Raw genomic sequence first — 23,696 nt, forward strand, 5'->3', positions numbered from 1 at the left:
ACCAACACAATGGTGATGCAGGCAGTGCTGGGCCTACATGTGTTGCCAGAGTGGTAGCTGAATCTGTGTCCACAGGAACCAGTGCCAAAGCCCCCAGTGAGGCCACGGTAGCAGGCGCTGGCCGTGATGCAGCAGCAACCAGACCAGGGCCCACGGGGCAAGATGCAGCTGAGAGCTGGGTCATAACCATATCTCTGAGTGGTTGCACAGGACCTGGATTTGCAGACTCCACTCGGGAGCCTAGGCAAGATAGTCTACAAGTCATGGTGACTCTCTGCTGGTGGACAAGAAGCCAGAGGAAGAAGAAAAGGACTCTGACCTCTCCCTCACTGCTAGTACCTTTTACAAACCTGGGCACCTGGGTCTGTCTGCCTCCCCACATGGAGAGGCCATATTGTCACCTTTATGAGCATGGGACATTTCACAGTCATTTCTCCTCCCTCCTGGGGTAACATCATCAATACGGGATTTTGGAAAATCCTACACTCAGGCAATTCTGAAACGTTGGCAGCATTTCTTCCACAGCTGAGGGCTGACGGTGCCCAGGAGTCAAAGTCAACCAACACCTGTGAACTCCACACTTTGTGAGGTAATTGTGGAGCCGGGGGGAAGCCAGGTTGGGACACTTCCTTTCAGGTGGTTAGCTGAGCTCACAACCTCCCAGTTTTTCAGTTTGGGCCATCCAGTGAGCTGCAACCAGGGAAAAAGGACAGGCCATCCTCACTCTGGGTAGTGAGTCCTGGCTCCTTCAAATGGAAGAGCCTTCCAGATTCTCCCCAGGCAGGACCCCAGGGTTGAGCCCTAAAGGCAGCCTGTGACACCTGCCTCCTAGCATGGCCAGTAGGAGATTGTGTCTACCTCTACCAAAACATGGAAGAGTCAACCACATAACCAAAAAAGTTTTGTCCAGCTCTTCTTGCCACAGGAGCCACGAAGTAGGTATGTGGGGGTTCAGTCAGGCTGATGGGAAAATTTTTAGTTATAATAGCAACAAAGCCTCTTGGAAGACCTAAGAGTTGGCATAACTTCAGTAATCGATCTGGCTGAAGGCAGTCTAGTCCCTTTACCTTAAATTAAATAGATTAAAAGTAAATACAAAGGAATGTGGGGGAGTTTATCTAACTGGCTTATTTACTCATGTGGTCCTAAGACTAACCTTTGATCTACAAGGGTGCTTAATGGCTTTCTACTCGGGAGGTCCACAATGTCAATCACCCTCTAGTGGTGTTGACTCAAGCCTTTGTCAATTAATCTTTACTGAATAAATGCAAGTCTCGTTGGCTAGTCTAGGCCATGGTCGCAACTGTTTACAGCACTCTCCAGGGAGTCTGTAAGCGATCCGGACTCTCAGCCGACCGACAAGCATAATATCTGCATCAGTGCACATTATTCATCCATCATTGGGTCAGGGTCTGTGGGATAGACCCCAGCATGGGTGGATGTGTATAAGCATCTGGTTTGAGGGTTCCGAGTATCTGGATCCCTCTGCCTGCCCACCCACCTCCCTTCCTTCCCATGTGCCTTTAAGATTTCTCACCCCCACCCAACAGTGTCTCCCTCAACTCCACCAGAAGCACAGGGCCATGCTCTCCAGTCTCTTGCAAAGGCTCCCTCTTTATCAGAGGTACTCCTCAAGAGAGCTTCTCCCATCAGCTTTCAGACAGGCCCAAGGAGCCTAACTGAGACATGGGAGTGGAGGTCCCCAGCCAGGAGAGCATCAGTGTGTAGGAAGCCACAGCCCCCAGACCTGAAAGAGCAGGGCAGGGGGCTGGGGGGCTCTGGATGGTGACCAGGGCAGTGAAATAACAACAGTACCCAACAGTGACTAGAATGTACAGACCACTTACTATACAGCAGGCAGCATGCTAGTGCTTTACACATACCTCACCCGATCCTTGCCATGTCCCTGGCAAGTTCTATTATCTCAGTTCTAGATACAAAAGAAACAGGGGCTCAGAGAGTTTGTGTGCAAGTTTTCACTCACATTGTAAGTGGCAGAGCCCAGGTGTGTCTGATTCCAGAGACAATTTTGATCACTATACCATAAAGAATGAAGAAATGTATTTCTGAAATGGACACACTGGTGTTCAAGATGTTTCATAACGAAGTTACCAGAAGAACACACACGCACATGTGCACACACACACACTTTTACACATATACACTCTCTGTGTACTATCCCCATGTCCCGTTCACTCACACACCTCTGAGCATGACCCTCTGCAGGTCAAGAACCTCCAGCACTTCGCTTGATATTCTAAGCCCACCCTGCCCATCCACCATATCCACCGTGCGGCCTCAGCCAGCCTCCTTCCCCCTGCTCTTGCCAACCCCTATTTTTCAGCCAAAGCAGATGACGCACTATTCCCTTCACATCCTCTGGCCTCCCTTGCTTTGTGTCTTTGCTTACACCATTCCCTCTGCCTGAATCCTCCCCTCTCTCATCTCAGCACTTCCAAGTCCTCACCTTCTTCAGGCCAAACCAAAGTGTCATCTCCAAGGACCTTGCTCTGACCCCTGGTCCCAAGCTCCTGTGGCATGGTGTTGCTCCACTATAGCCAGACCCCCTGCGGCTTTGCACTAGGGTCCTCTGTATGCATGCTGTGCTGTCTGAGGACTCCAGTCTCTCCTTCATGCTCTGAGCCTGGTTCCTGATGGGTATTCAGTAGATGTTTTCTTCCTGCCTTGAACTGGCCCCTGGGACCCACGGGGAGGTTAAAGAAAAGGCATGATAACCCAAACAGAACACTAGCTTTTCACTGATAGACTGGTATATTGGTGATAAAAGGGGCTGGGAGGGGGCTGTTTTCTAGAAGATCTGGCTGACAACGAAGAAGCCCTCCTCTTCCCTGGCACTTGTGACAACCAACCCTCTCTATGAAGAAGTATGTCCTTAATTGTTTCTGAAATTTCTCAGGCTTCAGCCTGTTTCTCTCCCCTGAGTTCCAAGAATAATAAAAGACCACAAGGGATCATGTTTCCCTGAGGCTGGGCCAGGGATTAGCATTAACACTGTGGAAGACCACTGTGATCTAGATGTCAAACCTCTCCCTTCCAGCCCCTTCAAATTGTTTGCTTAGCGGGAACAATGCAGCCTGCAGCTCTTCTGTTTCTCTGGATTTTAAAAGCACGTAATTATCTGTGTGGACAAAGGCTGATTATTAGCATCCTCGTTGATTGTAATAGCATAGAAAGTCTAGTCTATCCACCCACCAGAACCCAGAAAGGGATCCAAGCAAGAATCATGTAAGTGCCTTCATAAGTCTAATTTAAATCCTCCATGCTTCAGGGTAAGTCCAAATCCTCTCGTATCCTCTCGTCCGGAAGACACCAAGGGAACACTCCTCCAATACTACTTATTCTCAAAAGAAAATTGGAATCGAAATACATAATCCTGAAGCCAAGCATTAGTCACACAGCTGGTGACTGACACAGCAGGAGCACCATCATCTTGGACAAACACCGCCACTTTAAGTTCCAGCTCCCTTTCTAACCTCATGCATTTCAAGGAAATCACTTCTCTTCTAACTACAAGCAGACAGAAGGAGCAGGCACTAAAACACAGATAAGACAGCTCAGGCACAGAGGGAAGTAGGAGGAAAGTCTCATGGGTAACCGCCAAACTTCACCCTCATACAATGGGCCCCAGTAAAACAGTGGGCCTTAATAAGCATATTCCTTTCCCTTCAGGTGCACTAAGATAGAGAAGCTAAAAGCAGACTCGGGGGATATGCCTGAAGCTGCAGAAAGATGTTTGGGAACAGACACACACCTCCCCCTCCCAGATAAGCACAACAAAGACACAGAAGCAGTCCAAGCCTCTTATAAACTCTCCCACCCTGAATCCTTTAAAAAAAAAAAAAACTATTAGTATTAGAGAGTGTGCCTCTGATCTAACTTGGCCAGACACCCCTCTCAGGCTTGTTTTCTCTAAAATAAACCTGTCTTGACTGGCAAGCCACCTTTCATGTTTCTTTCCTCTTTCTTTAATTCTTACACTGACTCCCAGCTGAAGCTGGGGCAAGGGCACAAGCCTGCGGAGTTGGGATCCAACTTCTATAGAGGACTGAACTAAGGTTGGCCTTAAACTGCTGCAAAACAGACCAAGCCTGGGCCAAAGGAATCCAAGCCCATGAGAGTGCAGAAAAGACAAGAAAAGGGGTAAGAGGAAATGAGATGCCAGGTAGCTTAAAGCCAGGATTGGCTGTGATGACCTCTGGAGTTCTAAGACTTAACTACTGCTTTCACAATAACAACTCATATTTAAAAGCAAAGGAAGCTGAGGGTGATTTGCATGCTTCTCTTTAATGCTGGCTGCTGAGTGCACACTCCTGGCTTCCTCTGCCAATAATTGGACACGTAATTAACCTCCTTTATAATGGATTATGGCCTTCTAGAGTTGGTGGCCATGACCAAGCCTCAGTTGAGGGGAAGGCCTTGGATCAGAAAGATTTCTCCAAGGGCCCAAAGCCTAGCAGTCTGTGCTCCTGCCACCAACGAAAACTCAACCCTCACTCAGCCCCCAAAGATTCAGACCCTGGGTAAGACCAGGCTGGAGGAGGGCTTGGAGGAGGGGTCGCCTTTCAGATTCTGACTCTGCCCCTCTATGGATCCTTCTATGTATGACCTTAAACAAGTCACTGGACCACCCTGAGCTCACACTTTCCCAATCAGGTAAATGGGCACAATAATACCAACCTCAGAAGGATGCCCTGGGAGCTAGAGGAAATAATATAGCATAAAAAGGCCTCAGCACAGTACTAAGCACATTGCAGGCACTCCATGAATACAACTCCCTTCCCCTCGCCCAAGCAGATTGGAGAGGGGTACAGGAAGGAAGGACGCTTACAAGAAGAGGAGGTACGAGCTGAGTCCTGAGATAGAAGAGAAGAGAAAGGTTTTGCCCAAAGGGACACAGGATGAAATGATAGATTAACAATAGAATAAATAGAACAAATAATGAATAAATAAACTAACATTTACAGAGTTCTTATTAAGTGATAGGTAGGGCCCTAAAAGCTTTCTGGTCATTATCTCATTAGATCCTGGCCACAACTGTCAGTGCTTACTATTATTATCGCTATTTTGCCCGTGAGAAACTGAAGCTTAGAAAGGTTATTCAGCTGCCCAAGGTCATGACATGAACCTGCGGGACTGACTTCAGAGGTCCCACCCTCTCCACACACGCATACACTTGCCCCGCACACCGTGCAGAGATGCCAGATAACCCCGCTGGCAGGGGACCAGGGCTATGAGACTGGGACCGAAGCTGGGGCCGGATCCAAGAAGGCAACGCTCCGAGTCCCAGTGGAGGGGTGGACAGGCAGAGGGGTTCCACTCGCACTGCCCGCAGCGCATGGGCAGCGGAGCTGACCAGGCGCTTCCTGGCCCCATAAAGCTCGGGCGGGAGGTGAACGCCGTTTTATGGAGGCGGCCGGGCGGCCCGGCCCGCTTTGATTCCCGGCTCCGCCAGGCGCAAGGGCCGAGCCCTCCAAGCTCGTAAACGCCTTGGCCGCGAGCTCCCTCCCCGGGCCCGCGGGCCGCCATATAAGGCGCAGCGCGGGCTTGGGGTCCAGCCGCCCGGTCCTGCTGCCGCCGCACCATGTCCCGCCTCTCCTCCCGCCTCAGCACCCCCTGCGGGGTCCGCGCCTTCAGCTGCATCTCGGCCTGCGGACCCCGGCCCGGCCGCTGCTGCATCACCGCCGCCCCCTACCGCGGCGTCTCCTGCTACCGCGGCCTCTCCGGGGGCTTCGGCAGCCACAGCGTGTGCGGTGGCTTCCGCGCCGGCTCCTGCGGACGCAGCTTCGGCTACCGCTCCGGGGGCGTGTGTGGACCCAGCCCCCCATGCATCACCACCGTCTCAGTCAACGAGAGCCTCCTCACGCCCCTCAACCTGGAGATCGACCCCAACGCGCAGTGCGTGAAGCAGGAGGAGAAGGAGCAGATCAAGTGCCTCAACAGCAGGTTTGCGGCCTTCATTGACAAGGTGGGTGTCCTGGATCACACCCTTCCTGAACCTGGCGGTCCTGGGAGGAGATGGAAATTCCCGGAGTGGTCTCTCTAGAAATGGGGAATGAGGGCGGCTGATATTTATATAATTTTAGGCGGTGCCGGCCCATCGTATTAAATAACATTGAAACATCTGGTAAGAAAAATACATCTTCTTTAATGTCTGTTTCAATCCTTAAGATTAGGTGGGAAAAAAATCTCATTGAATGCTAATGTCTTTAACATCTCTCTAATACTTGCTTCCCTCCTGCTTCTAATAAAGAGAACAAGCCCCGGCTTCAGAACTGTCTAGGACAAGTGTTTCTGCTAGAATTTAATGTTCTGTAATTTCCCTTTATGTATGCCTAGTGATGACAGTTTTGCATCTCTAGTGGTAATATGAAGTTACTCTTTTAACCTGATACGTGTAAATGTTAATTGAATCAACTTATCGATAAATTAGGAGTAAAATAGTATATGGGATGGCAAAATTCTGAAGTCAGCCTTGAGTGTACACAGAAGAAAAAGGAGGCAGAGAGAGATTGAAGGGCTGGTCCAAGAGCCCACAGAGAGTGGGTGCCCAAGCAGGGTTCCAAGCCCAGGCCCTCTCCAACTCTCCAGACCCTGGGCTAGAAGGTCCACAGCTTGGGACCCCAGCTGCCCCACTCCCTCTAGAAGGGCCTGGTTCACCTCAACAGGCACTGCACCCTGGAGAGGTGACCAAGAAGTGGCTCATGGAATGAACGCTGGCCCAGGAGCAGGCGACCTGGCCTCCGTGCTCAGTTCCTCTACTGACGCACTGTGTGGCACTGGGCAGAGGCTTCCCTTCTCCACCCCAGTGGCTTCCTCACCAGGGCTGTGTGTGGTGCAGCGTGTGAGCTGGCCATGACTCTGAAAGGGAAGATAGGGCCCAAGGCAGCCATGAGACCCCATAGCCAAGACCACCTAAAATTATCCCATGTAATATCAGCAGTCCCTGCTCCCCATGTCTGCAAGTTCCAACCTGGGAATTCCCCGCTGCACTCATGGAGCTGGATGAAAAGGACCCCAGGGCTTAAAGGCAGGGAGACATCTCAGCTCCAGCTCAAATGTATGAGAAGTGGAAAACTGGAAGCCAAGGTCCCTAGTTTGTTTGCAGACATCCTTTCTGGCCAGCACAATGTATTGTTGCCATGTGTTCCTCCCGTTTCAGTGAAATGCAGGAAAAGCGTACAAGCCTTACTTCCCTAGGGTCCCCACCCTCCCTGTTTTCCAAAACCTCCCCCCATTCACATTACCTGTCTGGCCCCCAGAGACATATGACACAGTGTCCAACATAAGAGTTTAGGCCACCTAGGACCACACCCTGCACTCCCCGATGCCTCTTCAGGCCCCAGGCATCCTGCTTGGTAGGAGCCTAGCCTCTTTGACCTCCCCAGCTAGGAAGCCCTTCCCACCTTGACCACCTGTTCAATCAAACGTTCACCAAGCCAAGGGCTGGCTATAAGGACATCAGTAAATAAGCCATAGGCCCTGCCCTGGGGGAGCTTATAGTGAAAGGCATTCTCCCTACTCTGTCCCTCCCAACACTGCTCTACATTCCTTTCCTCCAGGAAGTCTTCCCTAATTGTCACTACCCCCTACCCCCATCTGTCCCCCCCCTAGCCTGACAGTAACCCAGCACAGACCACAGGCCTCTCAGTTTCTCACTCATCCCATCCAGGCCCACCTGGATAGACCCTCACTTAGGCCTGAATAAGCAATTATGAAACAAGGATTCTCCAGCTGCATCCTCAGGACAGGAGAGGCCAGCAGGGGCCATGTGGTCTACCCGTTGCCTCTGCACATCTCACTGCCAGTTCTGTCTTGCTTCTGGCTGTTCCCCAAGGAGGGCTGGGGATATTGACTCCTCCCACTGACTTTTCTCCCACTTCCACACCAGGTGCGCTTCCTAGAGCAGCAGAACAAACTGCTGGAGACAAAGCTGCAGTTCTTCCAGAACCGTGAGTGCTGTGAGAGCAACCTGGAGCCCCTGTTTGAGGGCTACATTATAACTCTGCGGCAGGAGGCCGAGTGCGTGGAGGCCGACAGTGGGAGGCTGGCCTCGGAGCTCAACCACGTGCAGGAGGTGCTGGAGGGTTACAAGAAGAAGTGAGTGCAGTGGGAGGAGGGTTTGGAGAAACTAAATGAGATTGAGTCAAAGTATGATAGATTTGGGTTAGACCACAAGATGAACTTCCCAACAGGAAGAAAATAGTACAATAATCCTGTGAGGGGTGGGGAATTTCTTTTCTAGGCTGGGAGTTTAAACACTAGAGATTCTGAACTGCTCCAGTTACTTCATCATTATGTATTTATTTCATTAATTCATCAAACATTTTATTGATCATCTACTCAATGTTGTAGGTGCTATGTTGGGCCCTGAGTGGGAAAGGAGTAAGGAAGTAAGAAAGAGGAGAAAGGAGACATTCCAGAACTGGGCAGGGTTCCTGCCCCCCCATCCCTCACAAGGAGTTACAGCCCAGAAACAGAGAGGAGGTCTTTGAAAATGTGCAGAGCCCCCACCCTGACCCATATCAGGAATGAGAGTCTCTGAAATAGAAAGAGCTTTGAGTAACATGGGTTGGTTTGAATGCCCAGAAGAAAAGGATGGACAAGTTCCCTTTGGTCCAACACTTTTTTCATTCTTGTGACCACCTCCAAAAGATCCAGTTGCTGGAATGTGTTTGCGTGTGCCTTCATTCCCATTTTTTTCCTCCCCAGATCTGAGCCTTGTGTGTTTTGTCCCCAGGTATGAAGAAGAGGTGGCACTAAGGGCCACTGCTGAGAATGAATTTGTGGCCTTGAAGAAGGTGAGTGACCCCAGAATCCTTGTCCCCTAACTCAGAACTGAGGCCAGAGACAGAAGCGTCCTAGACCCAAAGGTTTGAGATAGGAGGCCTTGACTAAAATCAGGCTCTCTGTAGTTCAGAGAGTTGGAGGGACTCCCTTAGAATCACACAGCCCAGCTTCTTTCTATTCCTTTCCACAGTGCTCCAGTGCGGGATGCCTCTGGCAACAGAATATACTGCCTGCTTCAGGCAGTGCAATATTCTCCCCTATCTGAGGTTGCTCCCATATAGCCACTGGCTTTTCACCTCCTTCAGCCCTGCACCTGGCATAGAGTAGGCACCCTATAAATATTTGTGAGTGAAACAGCCTGTGGATTGTAGACAATGGCTGCATCCTCAAGCCAGCAACAACTCAGAACTGCAGGCAGGGACAGTGACCGTCATTCCTTGCTTCTTAGGCTTGACTCTGTACAAGTGCCTGGACTCTCATTACACCCTTCCAGCCGCCTCCATATGAGGAAAGCATGGGTTATTGTAAGACAATGAGGCACAGAGGTTAAGGGGACTGCTCAGAGTCACACTGACTCGGAAGGGACAGAGTTGAGCCCTGAGCCCTCTTCTGACCACAGATCTAGATTATCTTCCATGAGATTCCAGAGCGGAGAGGGGTGGGGCATCATTAGAATTTACCCATTGTACACTAGATCCTAAATTTTTGTGACAGTGCATGGCATGGATTCTAGAGGAATCATCCCAGTGGGTACCAGAGGAAGTGCCGGCAAACCTCAGTATCCTCCTCCCTTACCTGAACCTGCTCTTGACCCCACCACTAACTGCATAAGGGGCTTTGCCATGGCATGATACCAGGCACTGGGATGAGCATGTACAGAGGGTTTCCAGGGAAGCTGCTCAGCTTGATGGGGTAGGAAAAAAACAAGGGTTCTGAATTGTCTCCCAGTGCAACTCCTGTGCCATCTTCTCCCCTTTAGGATGTGGACTGTGCCTACTTGCGCAAATCAGACCTGGAGGCCAATGTGGAGGCCCTGACCCAGGAGATCGACTTCCTGAGGCGGCTGTATGAGGAGGTGCGGGGTCACAGAGCAGCAGGGCAGCAAGGAGGATATGAGTTAGACATTGGAAAAGACTTGTCACAATTCAGCTTCTGACCCCATGGTGGGACAAGGGGAGAAACCCCAGGCAGGTTTACCGTGAGCAGGTGAAGAAGTGTGGCTTGACCTCCCACTGCTATGCCCCAGGCAAGCTGGTGTTCCTGGTTACTAAAGTGAAAATTGCCACAAGGTGGTAAACTCTGGTCCTAGACCCAAAGGTTCAAGCTGGAAGGTCCTGATTAAAATCAGGCACTGGGCCTCAGACATGGACTCTCTACCTCCAAGTCCTCTAGGCCTCAGGACTCTGGGCTTGAGGAGTCTTGAGGGGGTCCCAGGGTTGAGGTGGAAGACTATAACTGGGAGAGTGGAGCTTCAGACGGTGAGGAAGCCGGGAGAGGGGACAGGGGATGATGATGAGGGTGGGCTACCAAGAGTAGGGCTCTGGTCTAAGAAGCTCTTGCCACTTGCCCTCTCCTGCAGGAGATCCGTGTTCTCCAGTCGCACATCTCAGACACCTCAGTGGTCGTCAAGATGGACAACAGCCGAGACCTGAACATGCACTGCGTCGTTGCTGAGATCAAGGCTCAGTATGACGACATTGCCACCCGCAGCCGGGCCGAGGCCGAGTCCTGGTACCGCAGCAAGGTGAGTGGCACAGGACACCTGCCTGCTAGACATGGCAGTCGGAGGGATGCAAGGTATCTATTAAATAGGCTTCCTTTTCTGGGGATTCTGGCCCCTACAGATGTTGGGGTGGCAGGGCAGGACTGCCATGTGTGGTTGCTCAGGCTGAGCACTGCATAATCATCGGTGGTGTCCTGAACGGATGGGAGGTCCCACCGTAAGCCTCATGAGCATCTCTACTTTGCCAGTGCGAGGAAATGAAGGCCACGGTGATCAGACATGGGGAGACCCTGCGCCGCACCAAGGAGGAGATCAACGAGCTGAACCGCATGATCCAGAGGCTGACAGCTGAAGTGGAGAACGCCAAATGCCAGGTGTGGGAGCCCAGCCCACTCCTCAGTGTAGGAAGAGAGTGGGGTTAGCCCTCAGCAGAGGGATTTGGGTTAGACTCCTTGCCAATGTGTGGGGACAAGGGCAAACACCCAGCATGAGGACGGACAGCCTCCTCCATGGAAAATGTTCTCCATTCTCGCTGAATGGAGGCATTGGGGCAATATGGAGGGAATGAGGTGACAAGGGCTTTCCTGCTTCCAAGAGCAGAGTGGGGCAGAGGAAATAACACCAGTCTAAGGGGCAGGAAATCTGGGCTCTCAAACCAGCTCTGCCACTAGTTTGCCATGAGACTTGAGAAAGGCATTTAACCTCTCTAGCCTGTTGCTCTAGATCAGTGATCACACATTCAAACATCAGCGGGGTTGGTAAATGAGCAAAGCAAGCAAGCTGTTCCCAAGGCACTTGGGTATGATCAGGATTATGGCAAACTGGAAAGCACAAAGGGCAGGGCTAGGCAAATCCAACTGAGGCAGGCCATGCAGAAATGCAGGTCCAGTATGGCCAGATCCTCTGATCTTTTGAAAGAAGCCAGGAATTTCAATTATTGTGTTAAATTTCCAAAATTGAAGACACTGTGCAAACACGCCTGGGAGCACTAATTTGCAGCCCCTGGCCTAACAAATAGATAAAACCTCTTCTTCCTCTGCTAGTCAGTGCTCAGTGGTTACCTGGTCTCTGACCCTGAAACCAGAACAGAGATCCTTAATAACCCACCTTGCCTCCCAGAACTCCAAGCTGGAGGCCGCGGTGGCCCAGTCTGAGCAGCAGGGTGAGGCGGCTCTCAGTGACGCCCGCTGCAAGCTGGCCGAGTTGGAGGGCGCCCTGCAGAAGGCCAAGCAGGACATGGCCTGCCTGATCAGGGAGTACCAGGAGGTGATGAACTCCAAGCTGGGCCTGGACATCGAGATCGCCACCTACAGACGCCTGCTGGAGGGCGAGGAGCAGAGGTGAGGACCACAGCTGCGGGGAGGGTGTCCCCTCAGTTTCCCCCAGGCAGTGCTGCAGTGCTTCAACACCCAGGAGCATGTCTGCATATTATTTACTTGGAATGTGCCTCAATGCTAATTGGAGGAGAGAATTTGCGGGTTAACAGATTTCACCAGTTTTGCTCCCCACAACTAATTTCTGTCTTTTTGCTTTCCCTATAAGGTTGTGTGAGGGCGTTGGTGCTGTAAATGTCTGTAAGTAATCCATTTTGTGGGTCCTGAAATAAGAGCCTGGGATTCTGGGCAGGCAAACTTTTTCTTCAAGCTTCAGATAGTAAAAACTCTAGGCTCGTGGGCCATGCAGTCTCTGCCTCAACTGCTCCACTCCATTGTTGTCATGTAAAGCAGCCACAGCCAAAGGCAATACTTAAAGGAAGGGGTATGACTGGGTTCTGAGAAAACTTGATTGACACACAGGAAGCCTGCATGTGGCCATAGTTTGCAGACTCTAAAAAGAAAGGCAGAGTTGGGCAGTGAGTGCTTATAGTAACTTAATTAGCTACAGTCATGCACCACAGAAGGACTTTCAGGTCAAGGATGGATGGAATATAGGACAGTAGTCCCATTAGATTATAATACCATATTTTTACTCTACTTTCCTATGTTCAGATACACAAATACCTACCATGGTGTTACCATTGCCTTCAGTCTTCAGTACAGTCACATGCTGTACAGATTTGTAGCCTAGAAGCAATCAGCTATGCTATAGAGTAAACTTGTCGAACCTGCGACCAGAAGGCTGCATACAGCCCAGGACGGCTCTGAATGTGGCCCAGCACAAATTTGTAAAGTTTCTTAAAATTTATGAGTTTTTTTGTGTGTGATTTTTTAAAGCTCATCAGCTACCATTAGTGTTAGTGTATTTTATGTGTGGCCCAAGACAATTCTTCTTCTTCCAATGTGGCCAAAAGACTGGACACCCTTGGGGCCTGGGTGTGGTGGCTTACGCCTGTAATCCCAGTACTTTGGGAGGCCAAGGATCACTTGAGGTCAGGAGTTTGAGAGCAGCCTAGCCAACATGGTGAAACTCCGTCTCTGCTAAAAAAGTAAAAAATTAGCCTGGTGTGGTGATAAGCACCTGTAATCCCAGCTACTAGGGAGGCTGAGGCAGGAGAATTGCTTGAACCTGGGAGGCAGAGGCTGCAGTGAGCCGAGATCGTGCCACTGCACTCCAGTCTGGGCGATAGAGAGAGATGGAGTCTCTCTATTTTATAAAATAAAATAAAATAAAATAAAAAAGATTGGCCACCCTTGCCATAGAGCCCGGGTGTGTAGTAGGCTACACCATCTAGGTTTGTGTCTGTGCACTCCATGATGTTCGCACAATGACAAAATCATTTAATGCTGTTTTTCTCAGAACCTGTCTCTGTTGTGAGGCGAAGCATGGCTGTGTCTGCCTCTAGAGAGGACCTGGGCTAACAGTGTATCAAGGACGCTTGAGGCTAAGACTGCAGGAAGGAGTGCCCATGTGAGGGTGTTGAGGGGAGCGGACAGAAACAGAGGGGAGAAGCTCTGAGCAGAAGGGGCCTCTGGCCGCCAGGAGACTGAGCCCTGTGCTCCCCCTCCGGCAGGTGTCAGCAGCTCCCGCGGCGGGGTCGTGTGCGGGGACCTGTGCGTGTCGGGCTCCCGGCCGGTGACCGGCAGCGTCTGCAGTGCCCCGTGCAGCGGGAACGTGGCGGTGAGCACCGGCCTGTGTGCGCCCTGCGGCCAGAACTGCGGCAGCAGCCGCTCCGTGCGCTTCGCCTGAGCGCCCCGCTTTGTACCGACGCCGCCACCACGCCAGCAGAAGTCCCAGCCTCCTGAGACAGGCCGGAGCTCCCACGGTCCCCAGACGTGGGGAAGGAGGGTTTCGGGGCCCAGCCTCCTCACAGGCCCCCACGCCGCGCCTTCCCGTCTCGCATCCCCTCCCGCTAGTCCCTTCACTGCTTCCGGGAGCACAGGGCTCCTAGCTCGCAGCTCTCCCCACCTCCGCATCTAAAGGACTGTCCTCGCAGCCCTAGGCAAAGACCCGGGTCCGGAGGCCTGGATGCCTATGGCTTCTGAGGGACAGATGGGCCTGGAGCCCCTTGGTGTGGACTTGCTGTGCCTTCTAATCCACTGTCTTCTAATACACGTGTGGGACAGGCCCCCTCTCCCGCCTGGCTGCCTGGCTCCCTCCCTCTCCCCTGTGCTTGTCTCAGCATTTCCATTAAAGCTCCTAGTCATAGGCAATGCGCCCTGAGAGTCTCTTTTTCTTCTTGCCCACTTCGTCTTCTTAGTCGGGCGAGAGGGCCTGGATCTCCTGACACCTTGGGTGGGAACTTCATCACTGTGGCTGCTGGTCCACTTCTTTCACTCTCCACCCCAGCCGCCACCTCAGCATTTGAAAGTTCCCTGACCGTAGGGTCAAATATACAGACTTCCTCTCAGAAGCCAACACATCCCAGATAGCTCCTCCACCCACACCACCACCATCACCCCCTGGGGTCCCAGACACACAGACCTCCCTGCGGCTCCACAGTACCCATCATATGTGCTGCTGCCCATCAGGGACACATTTCCCCATGCATAGGCCCTGCCACAGAACACCTGCCACACTGACATATAGAGGCCCCCATCAAGCCCTGACTTAACACAGATGTCCTTCCCCACTCCCATGGATCCAGAAACAAACCCATCTCTCCGCTAAGGTCCTAGGCACAGACCTGTTACCAGGGATCTAGACTCTAGGACCCTCCTCCCATGCACACACACACCTCCTCCCCCAGCCAGCACCCCCACAGAATTCGAGAGGCAAAGGACCTCTCTAGGGCCCCAGGGCCTGGCTGACCATGAGCCTGGCAGATCCAGCACCAGGAAGCGCTGAGGACGGCTGGCATGAAAGTTGGCTGGGCCACCCGAAACTGGGACCTGGGGCAGCTGAACGTCTGTCACCTCCTCACAAAAAGAATGTGTTTTGGCAGCTCTGGGCATGAGGGGAGGGAGGCAAACAGCCTTTCTACCCCCTTAGCAGGACAGCACTCCAAGGTCCAAATGCTGGCAGAGCCTGCATTTCCCCATGGCTCTTCTGAGTTCCTCAGGAGAATCTCTGGATCAGCCCCAGCCCTAGAGGCCAAGGTTCCCACTAGGTAAGCATCCTGCTCCTTAGAGCAGCACCCCATCCCACCATGTGCCTTCTCAGTCTCCTGCACAAAAGGCTTCCTAGTCACCAGGGAAACCCTGCCTTCTCTAGTCCCGTCTTTCCCCCTGCCCAGCCTCATGAAGCCAGGACAACAGGCACGTGGATCACTCAGGCCTCAGAATGAGGGTGCTTTATTGGAAGCTATTCTGACATCACTTTCCAGACTGTCTCATGGTCTTGGGACCGGGCATGGGAGGCAGGGATGGGAATCTTCTTGTGACTGTGGGCGGTAGCTGGAGGAATGGAGTGGTGGGAGGCAGCTCAGTTGCGGGCACTCCTGCGACTGGTGGATGTGGTCCGGATTGAGTAAGCCTTCAGGGGCCCAGGACCCGCACTGCTAGAGAAGCTCAGGGCATTACTGCCCATGGTTCCCCCGAGGGTCAGCCCAATGCCACCACCATTGCTACTGCCACCAGTGGAATTCACCACAGCTGGGAAAGAAAAGAGGAGGGCTCTCTTCAGTGTGAGGCTCCCTACCAGGGACCCCATCCCTTCACTGCACCCCACCCTCCTGTCCCAGCTGCCCCTCTCCCTCACCCCTGCCCCACCCCCATGGGCCAACCCAGAAGGAGTGTCTAACAGGGTTGGGGCTGCTCCCCAAGTGCTCCCGGCCCCACCCTGCCCTCTTGTACTGCTTCCCAGGCCATTGAGCCAGGCGGTATGTGCTCCAGGGGACCTGCCAGACCCTGCAGAAAGGAAGGAGGTTCCTGGTTCCTCCAGCAGGGCCCTGGGCCAGTCTGCCATTCTCTAGACCCAGCCCCCTCTGAACAGCACAAAGGATGCTTCCCACGGGCTGCAGTCAAGGACTTACAGATATTCACGGCTCCTACTCCATCTCCGGCCAACCTGGGGGCAGAGGACAGACAGTGAGGACAGCGCTTTCCTAGCGTGGGAGGGAAGTGCTCTCAGCTCCCTATCCTTCCAGGCCTCAAGGAGGATCATTGATTTTTCCTTCTTGCCCCACACTTTCAGCCTGCCTTCAGCCTTGTAAAAGGAGCGAGGAAGCATGCAGGAAGGGAGTGTTCACTTTGGCCCTTCTGTCCACTGGCCACATGATCCCAGGCAATGTCTTGGGGCCTCCATTTCCCACCTATGCCTTGGGCCCAACTACAGGACCAAATTCATGGGCTTGTTTGTGAGGGTTAAATGACATAATCTGTCTAAAGCCCTGAGCACCTGGGATTCGGTGAATGGTAGCTGTGTGTATTATTTATGTAGATGGTTGCCTTTCCTCACCATATCATAAAATCCTAAAGGTGTCTGTGGCCTATTGATACTTTTATCCCCAGTATGAGGCCTGGAAAAGTCATTGCTTAATATATGTCAAAATAATTAGTGAATCATTGACTGACTAAATGGGGCTCCAGCCAGGACTAAGGAAGGAGCAGGGAGTGGGGGTGGCTTTAAGCAGCCATTGGGGCTGAAACAGGTCTTGCAGTAGAAATTAAAAATCCATTCGAGACAGCTGGCTGTTTGTTTTGTGACTCACAGCCCCATTGTCACCAAATCCTTGGCCTTGGGGATCAGTTTGCTCCGTGGGGGCAGGGAGGACCTCACTTTAGTAGAGGGAATAAAGGGAGCCTCGCTGGCCTCTGTGGCCCCAAGCCCAGGAAGCAGGCAGAGCAAAGCCTGAGGGAAAGAGACAGGTTTGCTGAAAGCTTCCAGGGGGCTTGCTTAAATGGCCCCTGCTTGTGCTGGGAGTTGCTGGCACTTGTGGGTGGGGAGAGGGAGCCAGGTTGCAGACAGGCAGCAACTCTAAGAATTTCTGGTACAATGCCTAAAGAACTCAGACGGAAGAGGCCTGAATGTCCAAGGCTCTAGTGACCTGTGTGACTTTTCTCATTCTAAATAAGTCGGTGTTTTTTTGGTAGCTTTGTATTCTTAAAGTAGGCCTCCCAGTTTGAATGAGTTTCTGGACCACAACTCTGATAAGTTAAGGGATAAAAGCAAGGTATCTACCTCCATATTCCCCCAGGGTTCGGGGAACCGTATCCTCTCAGAGTACCTGAATCTAAGCCTGGTTATAGCAGCTCAGACTGAGATTAAGCTTTCGGAAGAGGATGTCTCTGCATGCTGTGTGACCTTGGGCACACTACTGACCCATTTCTGAGCTTCAGTCCCCTTTTCTTCCCATAGGAGGAAGCCAGATCAGGTACCACTCTAAGAGTCCCCCACCTCTGACTTCTATGACAACAGAAGGCCCAGGGTATGGGTTCTAAAGAATGTGGGGGCCCTGTGCCCCATGAGAGAGGTGGAAGCAGAGAGAGGCATCTTGGCTGGAGCTCCCTGTGCCCAGATCAGCTTCTGTGTTCCCAGAGGCCTTTGGTGTTCAGTTCTTCTTCCCACAAAGAATGGGTGCTAACCCAGGGAGAAGGCGGGTCAGTGGCAGGGGCAAAGCCCCTTCCTCCTCCTCTCCGCCTCCTACTCATACCCTGCAGCCCTGTGTCTCCTTTCCGCCTCCCAGCACCCAGGCCCTCGGCCCTAGCACCCCGGCCCTCAACCCGAGCACCCCTTCACTCCCCAGTCCCTTCCCCGCGGCTCCATTCATCCTCCATCATGTCTCTCTCTGGCCCCTCAGGAATAATACTCAGGAAAGAAAAAGTTCTTGTATACATTCAGCATTTTACAAATGTAAGTTACTTGTCTCTGGGGGTTTCCTTTGTGGATGTTTTCTGTCCTCCACCCTCTGCACCTCCCTGAGGGCAGAAACATGTCCTACATATTCTCTGTCGCCATGGTGTCTTATAACAAGCCAAGAATGAAGAGGTTGAGTTCTAACCCAACAATACATACACGAAGGCCCAGCTGCATGGACAGAGGTGTCATGTGGTTCATGAAGAATGTGCTATCAGACTCACCCATTGCAGCCTCCTCTCTGACTACAAGTGAGTCTGCAAATGTCTCTGGGGACAAACAAAATTATCCCCCTCCACCACAGTCAGTTAACACCACATGATGTAGCACTTAGTTCTGTAGTGAGAAGCAGCTTGGCGTCCTGGAAGATCCTTGGAGCAGGAATCAGCACACCCTGACTGCACACTGGCCCTGTTCCCTCAATTAATGAAACTCAACCACAGCTTTCCCCTCTGGAGACTAAGGAATCAATCATCTCTGACCTGACTACCTGAATGTGTGCTGAGGATCAAATACGATAACCCTAAGAAGCCACACACACAAAGGGACTGTTATCATTTCAATCTGCCCACTGAGCTTCACACTCCATGGTATTTCCTTCCAGAAGGTCATCTCACTGAAGGCAAAGAGGCAAGCCTCAGCTCTGTGTTCCCTGCATCCCCACACCCAGTGCCCTGCAGGGGAGGGGCACACAGGAAATGCTTGTAAATGGATGAATGTCAAGCCCCAGAGCCCTAGAAGGATCCCCTTTCCAGCTTCCTTGTCCTCACCGGCTCTCCTCGCCCTCCAGCAGCTTGCGGTAGGTGGCGATCTCGATGTCCAAGGCCAGCTTCACGCTCATGAGTTCCTGGTACTCACGCAGCTGCCGCACCATATCCTGCTTGGCCCGCTGCAGGGCGGCCTCCAGCTCCTCCTGCTTGGCACGAGCATCCTTGAGCGCCAGCTCCCCACGCTCCTCAGCCTCGGCAATGGCGGCCTCCAACTTGGCACGCTGTGGGCAGCAGTGCAGCTATAAGCTGGGGCTCACCAGTCTGCCTTCCTGCCTACCCATCCTGCAGTGAGCACCCGGGCAACTTGCTTAAGGTGGCTTCATTGGCACCACCTACTCCCCCAAGTACCAGAGAATCCCAAGGGTTGAACACATAGTTTGGATATCCAATGCCTATGTTCCAGTTCTGGCTCTGCCACTTACTAGCTATGTGACCATGGATGAACCAATCCTGCTAAGCCAAAGTCCCCTCTTTTCTGAAAGTACAATAATCACGGTGTTTGCCTCATCAGGAGATTTTGAGGATGAAATGAGATAGTATACAACATGTCCTTGGCACAATGTCTAGCACATAGCAAGTTCTTAATAAATGCTATTGTGATCATTTTTAATGAACGCTATAATGATTTTCAAACCCCCAGTCCCCCAGCCCCAGCCCCCAGCTGCAGGAGCTCTAAGACCATGGGATCTTAATTGAGTCCCCAGATGTCAGGCAGCTAAGAAAGACCAGAAACCACCTATAAAATAGGAACCAGTTGAAAGCAGACCCAAAACAGGAGGGCCTGGAGCAGACAGACCCTCCTAGATGCCCCCAGATGCCATGAGATGCATGACTCACAGTCCCCGGGTTTGGTCAGGGATGCTCTGGTTCTAGACCTGTACGTGCCTGGAGCAGCTGCCACTTCCTCTCTGGCCTTAGAATGCCCTCTGCTTTGGGCTCAGCCCCCATGGCCAGGAGCCTGAATATAGTCCCAGGCCTCATTTTGTTTAGCTCAGAGAGCCACCATCCCTGTCCCCTGGGAAAGGACTTCTCTCCCTTCTCACCGGCCATTCTCTGTCCTCAGACCCTCTTCCCTCAGCAGAGGCAGCCTGCCTGTCTGCCAGAGACCGCATTCCCCAGGAGGCCCTCTGACGCTCTGCCCCTCAGCCGTGGCTCAGTGCCCTGCCTTGTCACACTGGTGCCCCCAGAGTTAAGGCCATCCCCACTGCCTCTGGAGACCCCTTGTAGCTCCCCCTGATGCCCCTCAGTGGTGGTAGACACCTGGCCCTAGGCCTGGATCTGTCCTGTTGTGTGAGAGGAGAACCAGATGTGGTAGAGGCTGCAGTGTTTGGGAAACCACCATTTGTTATTCTGTGCTTCCCCTCCTGGCCTGGAAGCTGGCCCACTTCATGGGGTGACTAGTGGCCCTGCCTCTGTGCCACAAGGCAGCCTCCGCCCTCCTATAAACAGGCCCGCAGGGCTCCAAGGGGAGGACATTTCTGGGTAAATCACCCGCATATTCCCCCGACCCACAGCTCATCTGGAAATCAGCTTTCCGAAGCTTTCACATGTGTAGCCTTCCCCCTCTCTCCACTGCAGACACCTGCACAGGCTGAGCTGCCCTGGCCACACCCTACTCAGCCAGGGCTGGGGGCCCTTCCCCCATCAACACCTCCAACCCCAGCTTCCAGCAAAGCTCATCCTCCCAGGCAGTCTCTCATCTGAGACCCGTGCCCCTGCCATGTGCCAGGTGCTGGAAGAGAGGAGCAGTGAACCAGACAGACAGGCTGCCGATAGAGGGGCTGGGTGTTTGAGGCTGCTGTCCCTGAAAAGGGGTCTTTTCCTAAACCCCAGGGAGGAGAAAGGAACAGCCATGGACAGAGCTGGGAGAACCACATTCCAGGGGGAGGCAACGCCAAGTACAAAGGCCCTGAAGCATGACCATGCTTGGCAAATGCAAGACACAGGAAGTAGGTTAGCATGGCCAGAGCAGAGTGAGGGGAGTCATGGAAAGTGAGGTTGGGGTGGGAAAGGGCCATGTGAGCCATTATAACGTCTTCTGCTGGCCTCTGTCCCTGCAATGAACGATGAGCTCCCAGGGACAGCACCCTGCACCCAGAACCAGGTGCAATCAGAGTGCTCAGTATCAATGTGGAACCAGTGGTGGCTTTCCTCTGGCCAGTCAGCCTGAGTCTCCCTCCACATGCTCTGTGCACATCCAGGACCCTTCTCCCATCAGCCCATGCCAGGACCTGGCGAAGAACATTCTGTCCTGGAGATCTCACAAGGGGGTCTGAAACAGTGGCAGCAACTTTGGCCAGGAGAGGGGAAACCTCCTGCTCCGCATCCTGAGTTTGGCCTCAGCTGGCCACCCCTGCATGCCCCAAGCAGCAGGGGGAGCCAGGAGGGCTTGTCCCACCTGGTTCTTGATGTTGTCGATCTCAGCCTGCAGCCTCTGGATGGCCCGGTTCATCTCTGAAATCTCGTTCCGGGTATTGCGGAGGTCGTCCCCATGCTTCCCAGCTTGGGCCTGGAGGGTCTCAAACTGGAAGGGCCATACAAAGAGTTATGGTAGGGAGGTGGGCAGAGAGTACAGGTAACTAACTCATACCTCTCCCCACCCAAGGAAGGCCCCCGCCAACTTATATTTTCAGGGAAGGACCATCTGACTCCCATCAACCTTTGCCTGATGCCGGGAGACCAGACAGCAGTGTGAGGAAGGGATTCATTCTCCTCCCAGACAGCCAGGGAGGACAGACAAGGCTCCGCAGGCCCATCCCCACGGACCCCGGGGCTCCTCCACTCCCACCATGCCCTTCTGCTGGAGAATCACTGAGAGTTTGAGATTCTCACCTGTTCGACACCCAGAACACCCATTTCATAGGTGAGAAGAGTGAGTCTCGGAGAAGAGAAAGCACCACCCAGGGATCACACAGCCTATCAGTGGTGGAATGAGGGCCTGAACCCAGGTCTCCTTGTTGGCATACATGTGTTCTCGCCCATGCACCATGAATGACTCCCTATCTCTGCAGGGGCAGACTTCTCAATCCCTGCCTCGGGATCCCTTCTTCAGGAACACTGGTTCACCCCAGCACCCACTCCTGCTACCTTAGCCCCTGCACCATCAACTGTCCTGCCACTATGGAGTAGATGTGATGATTAAGCTTCCCAGGTCTAGAGCCCTCGCATTCAGGATCTAGTCCCTGCTCGTCCATCTACTAGCTGCATGCAATTGCAAATTGCTAAACTTCTCTGTGCCTCAATTTCCTCATCTTTAAATGGGGGTAATAGGCCGGGTTCGGTGGCTCACGCCTGTAATCCCAGCACTTTGGGAGGCTGAGACAGGTGGATCACCCGAGGTCAGGAGTTTGAGACCAGCCTGGCCAATATGGTGAAACCTCGTCTCTACTAAAAATACAAAAAAAAATTACCCAGGCATGATGGTGCACACCTGTAATCCCAGCTACTCAGGAGGCTGAGGCACAAGGATCACTTGAACCAGGGAGGCAGAGGCTGCAGTGAGCCAAGATCACACCACTGCACTCCAGCCTGGATGACAGAGCAAGACTCCATCTCAAAAAATAAAAATAAAATAAATAAAATAAAATAAAACAAAATGGGGGTAATATTGATGCCTATCTAATAGGGCTGTTCTGTGGATTACATGAGTCAATAGTGGCAAAACATTTGAAAATTGCCTAGTACTGTGTAAGTACTTGCCATATTTTAGCTATTATAATGATTAATCCATATCTGTTTCCTCTGCCCTGTCCTCCCATCTTGGGATTTCCTCCAGGGCAGAGCACCACAGATTTAAACCACTGGTGCCTGCCAAAACAGTGGGACCCAGGCCCTGAAGACTTGAGACAAGTTGAGGAGTAAGGGAAGCTGCCACCAAGGACCCTGGCAGGAGGAAGTATGCCCCCGATGGCCTCACACCTTGGTCTGGTACCAGGCCTCAGCCTCAGCCCGGCTGCATTTGGCCATCTCCTCATATTGCGCCTTGACCTCAGCAATGATGCTGTCCAGGTCCAGAGAGCGACTGTTGTCCATGGACAGCACCACAGATGTGTCGGAGATCTGGGACTGCAGCTCCGTCAACTCCTGTAGGGACCAGACAGGACATCAGGACTTAGGGCAGGATCCTATGCCCACACCCACCCTAGGATTCCCCACTCACAAATGAAAGAAAAGAGAGAACAGCCTGGAGTGGGCTGAGTCACCAGGCAGCAAGGGGGCCCAGACCCAGCACACATTAAGTTATTTCATTCTGTCCACCCTTGGCTCCCTGAGAGCCCATTAGTGTCTCAAACGAGAATCAGGCAGGGTTAAAGGGGATAAGGAAAGGGACAGTGTCGTGCGCTGTGCCAACTTCTCACCGTGAGGTTCTGTAGGCACACGAGCTCTATTGTGAGGGAGGCCATGGGGAATGGATGAAATTATCATATTCCACCCTGCTACAGGATACTCTGCAGTCTGTACACTGATACACACACACACACACACACACACACACACACACAGAGGTGTATTTACACATAAATAAACTAAACTTTCACCATGGTACATGTGTGTTTACATATAAATAAACCATGTGATAGACACAAGAAGACCTGAGATTAGAAGTGCCTGAAGCAAGCCTCAAAGAAACATCCCCTGAAATTAACAAATGTATGGACATCTGCTCTGAGGGGCTGATAAAGACTGGACGCTCCGGCAAAGACTAAACTGAAGAACTGGTCTGTAATTAACCTCACAAGCTAATTATGCCCAGACTAGCCTCTGCCAGGTGACTGGGCGCCCTACCTTCTGCCTAAAGCCAGAGACTCACACTGATGAGAGTGGAGAGGTTTTTAAATCCCCTTGAAGAAAAACAGCTGGAAACCTCGGAGGACAAGGGTGAGAGGGAGAGAATGAGAAGGGAAGGGAGGACATTAGAGTGGTGAGTTGGCAGGCAGCTACTACCCAGCCCCTCTGGGTAAATGCTCAGGCACTCCAGTCTCTCCTGACTTGGGCTCCCCTGCTGGCCCCACCTAGCCCACCTTTGAACCCTGTCACAGCCTGGAGTCCCCTGACCTCCTCCCGGTTCCTTTCAGTCCCACCCAATCCCCCTACCTTGGAAATGCTGCAATCATCCCATGTCTCTCCAAGGTCAATCCTGATTGACTCACCCCCACCTCCTCCCGAACCCTTAGCCCATCCTGAATTCCTGAGTCCAGAAAGGATAAAGGGCAGGATAAATC

At 52.5% G+C, this 23,696-nt stretch overlaps 3 protein-coding genes across 3 annotated transcripts in view; 1 reads left to right on the top strand and 2 right to left on the bottom strand.

Moving 5' to 3' along the window:
• KRT86 (keratin 86, type II) overlaps window positions 1-14,975 on the bottom strand; it is a 61,059-nt gene extending 46,084 nt beyond the window's left edge. The window contains exon 1 of the mRNA XM_011930575.1: window positions 14,665-14,975. Within this exon, the coding sequence (XP_011785965.1) occupies window positions 14,665-14,768 (104 nt within the window). The 5' untranslated portion in view covers window positions 14,769-14,975. The remainder of the gene's footprint in view (window positions 1-14,664) is intronic.
• Window positions 5,289-13,614, top strand: LOC105503596 (keratin, type II cuticular Hb6-like). Its single transcript, XM_011930573.1, has 9 exons — window positions 5,289-5,986; window positions 7,910-8,118; window positions 8,759-8,819; window positions 9,788-9,883; window positions 10,388-10,552; window positions 10,780-10,905; window positions 11,651-11,871; window positions 12,074-12,095; window positions 13,482-13,614. The coding sequence occupies exons 1-9, from the start codon at window positions 5,603-5,605 to the stop codon at window positions 13,545-13,547; spliced, it is 1,350 nt and encodes a 449-aa protein (XP_011785963.1). The 5' UTR covers window positions 5,289-5,602; the 3' UTR covers window positions 13,548-13,614.
• A 195-nt stretch (window positions 14,976-15,170) lies between the features above and the next one.
• The window catches only part of KRT7 (keratin 7, type II), a 60,586-nt gene continuing 52,060 nt past the window's right edge, over window positions 15,171-23,696 (bottom strand). Inside the window, exons 5-9 of the mRNA XM_011930572.1 lie at window positions 22,393-22,557; window positions 20,873-20,998; window positions 18,475-18,695; window positions 15,882-15,916; window positions 15,171-15,501 (exon numbers count right to left, since the gene is read on the bottom strand). Coding sequence (XP_011785962.1) covers window positions 15,332-15,501; window positions 15,882-15,916; window positions 18,475-18,695; window positions 20,873-20,998; window positions 22,393-22,557 — 717 coding nt within the window. The 3' untranslated portion in view covers window positions 15,171-15,331. The remainder of the gene's footprint in view (window positions 15,502-15,881; window positions 15,917-18,474; window positions 18,696-20,872; window positions 20,999-22,392; window positions 22,558-23,696) is intronic.

This window comes from Colobus angolensis, unplaced genomic scaffold, assembly GCF_000951035.1.
Source record: "Colobus angolensis palliatus isolate OR3802 unplaced genomic scaffold, Cang.pa_1.0 Scaffold87, whole genome shotgun sequence".
NCBI classification, from domain to species: domain Eukaryota; kingdom Metazoa; phylum Chordata; class Mammalia; order Primates; family Cercopithecidae; genus Colobus; species Colobus angolensis.

What these genes read in the sequence shown, in the direction of transcription:
- LOC105503596 (XM_011930573.1), top strand. Translation starts at nt 5,603, where the DNA reads ATGTCCCGCCTCTCCTCCCGCCTCAGCACCCCCTGCGGGGTCCGCGCC. An exon ending in TGGAGAACGCCAAATGCCAG is followed by an intron (nt 10,906 to 11,650) that starts GTGTGGGAGCCC and finishes CTTGCCTCCCAG; the next exon opens with AACTCCAAGCTGGAGGCCGC. An exon ending in CTGGAGGGCGAGGAGCAGAG is followed by an intron (nt 11,872 to 12,073) that starts GTGAGGACCACA and finishes TTTCCCTATAAG; the next exon opens with GTTGTGTGAGGGCGTTGGTG.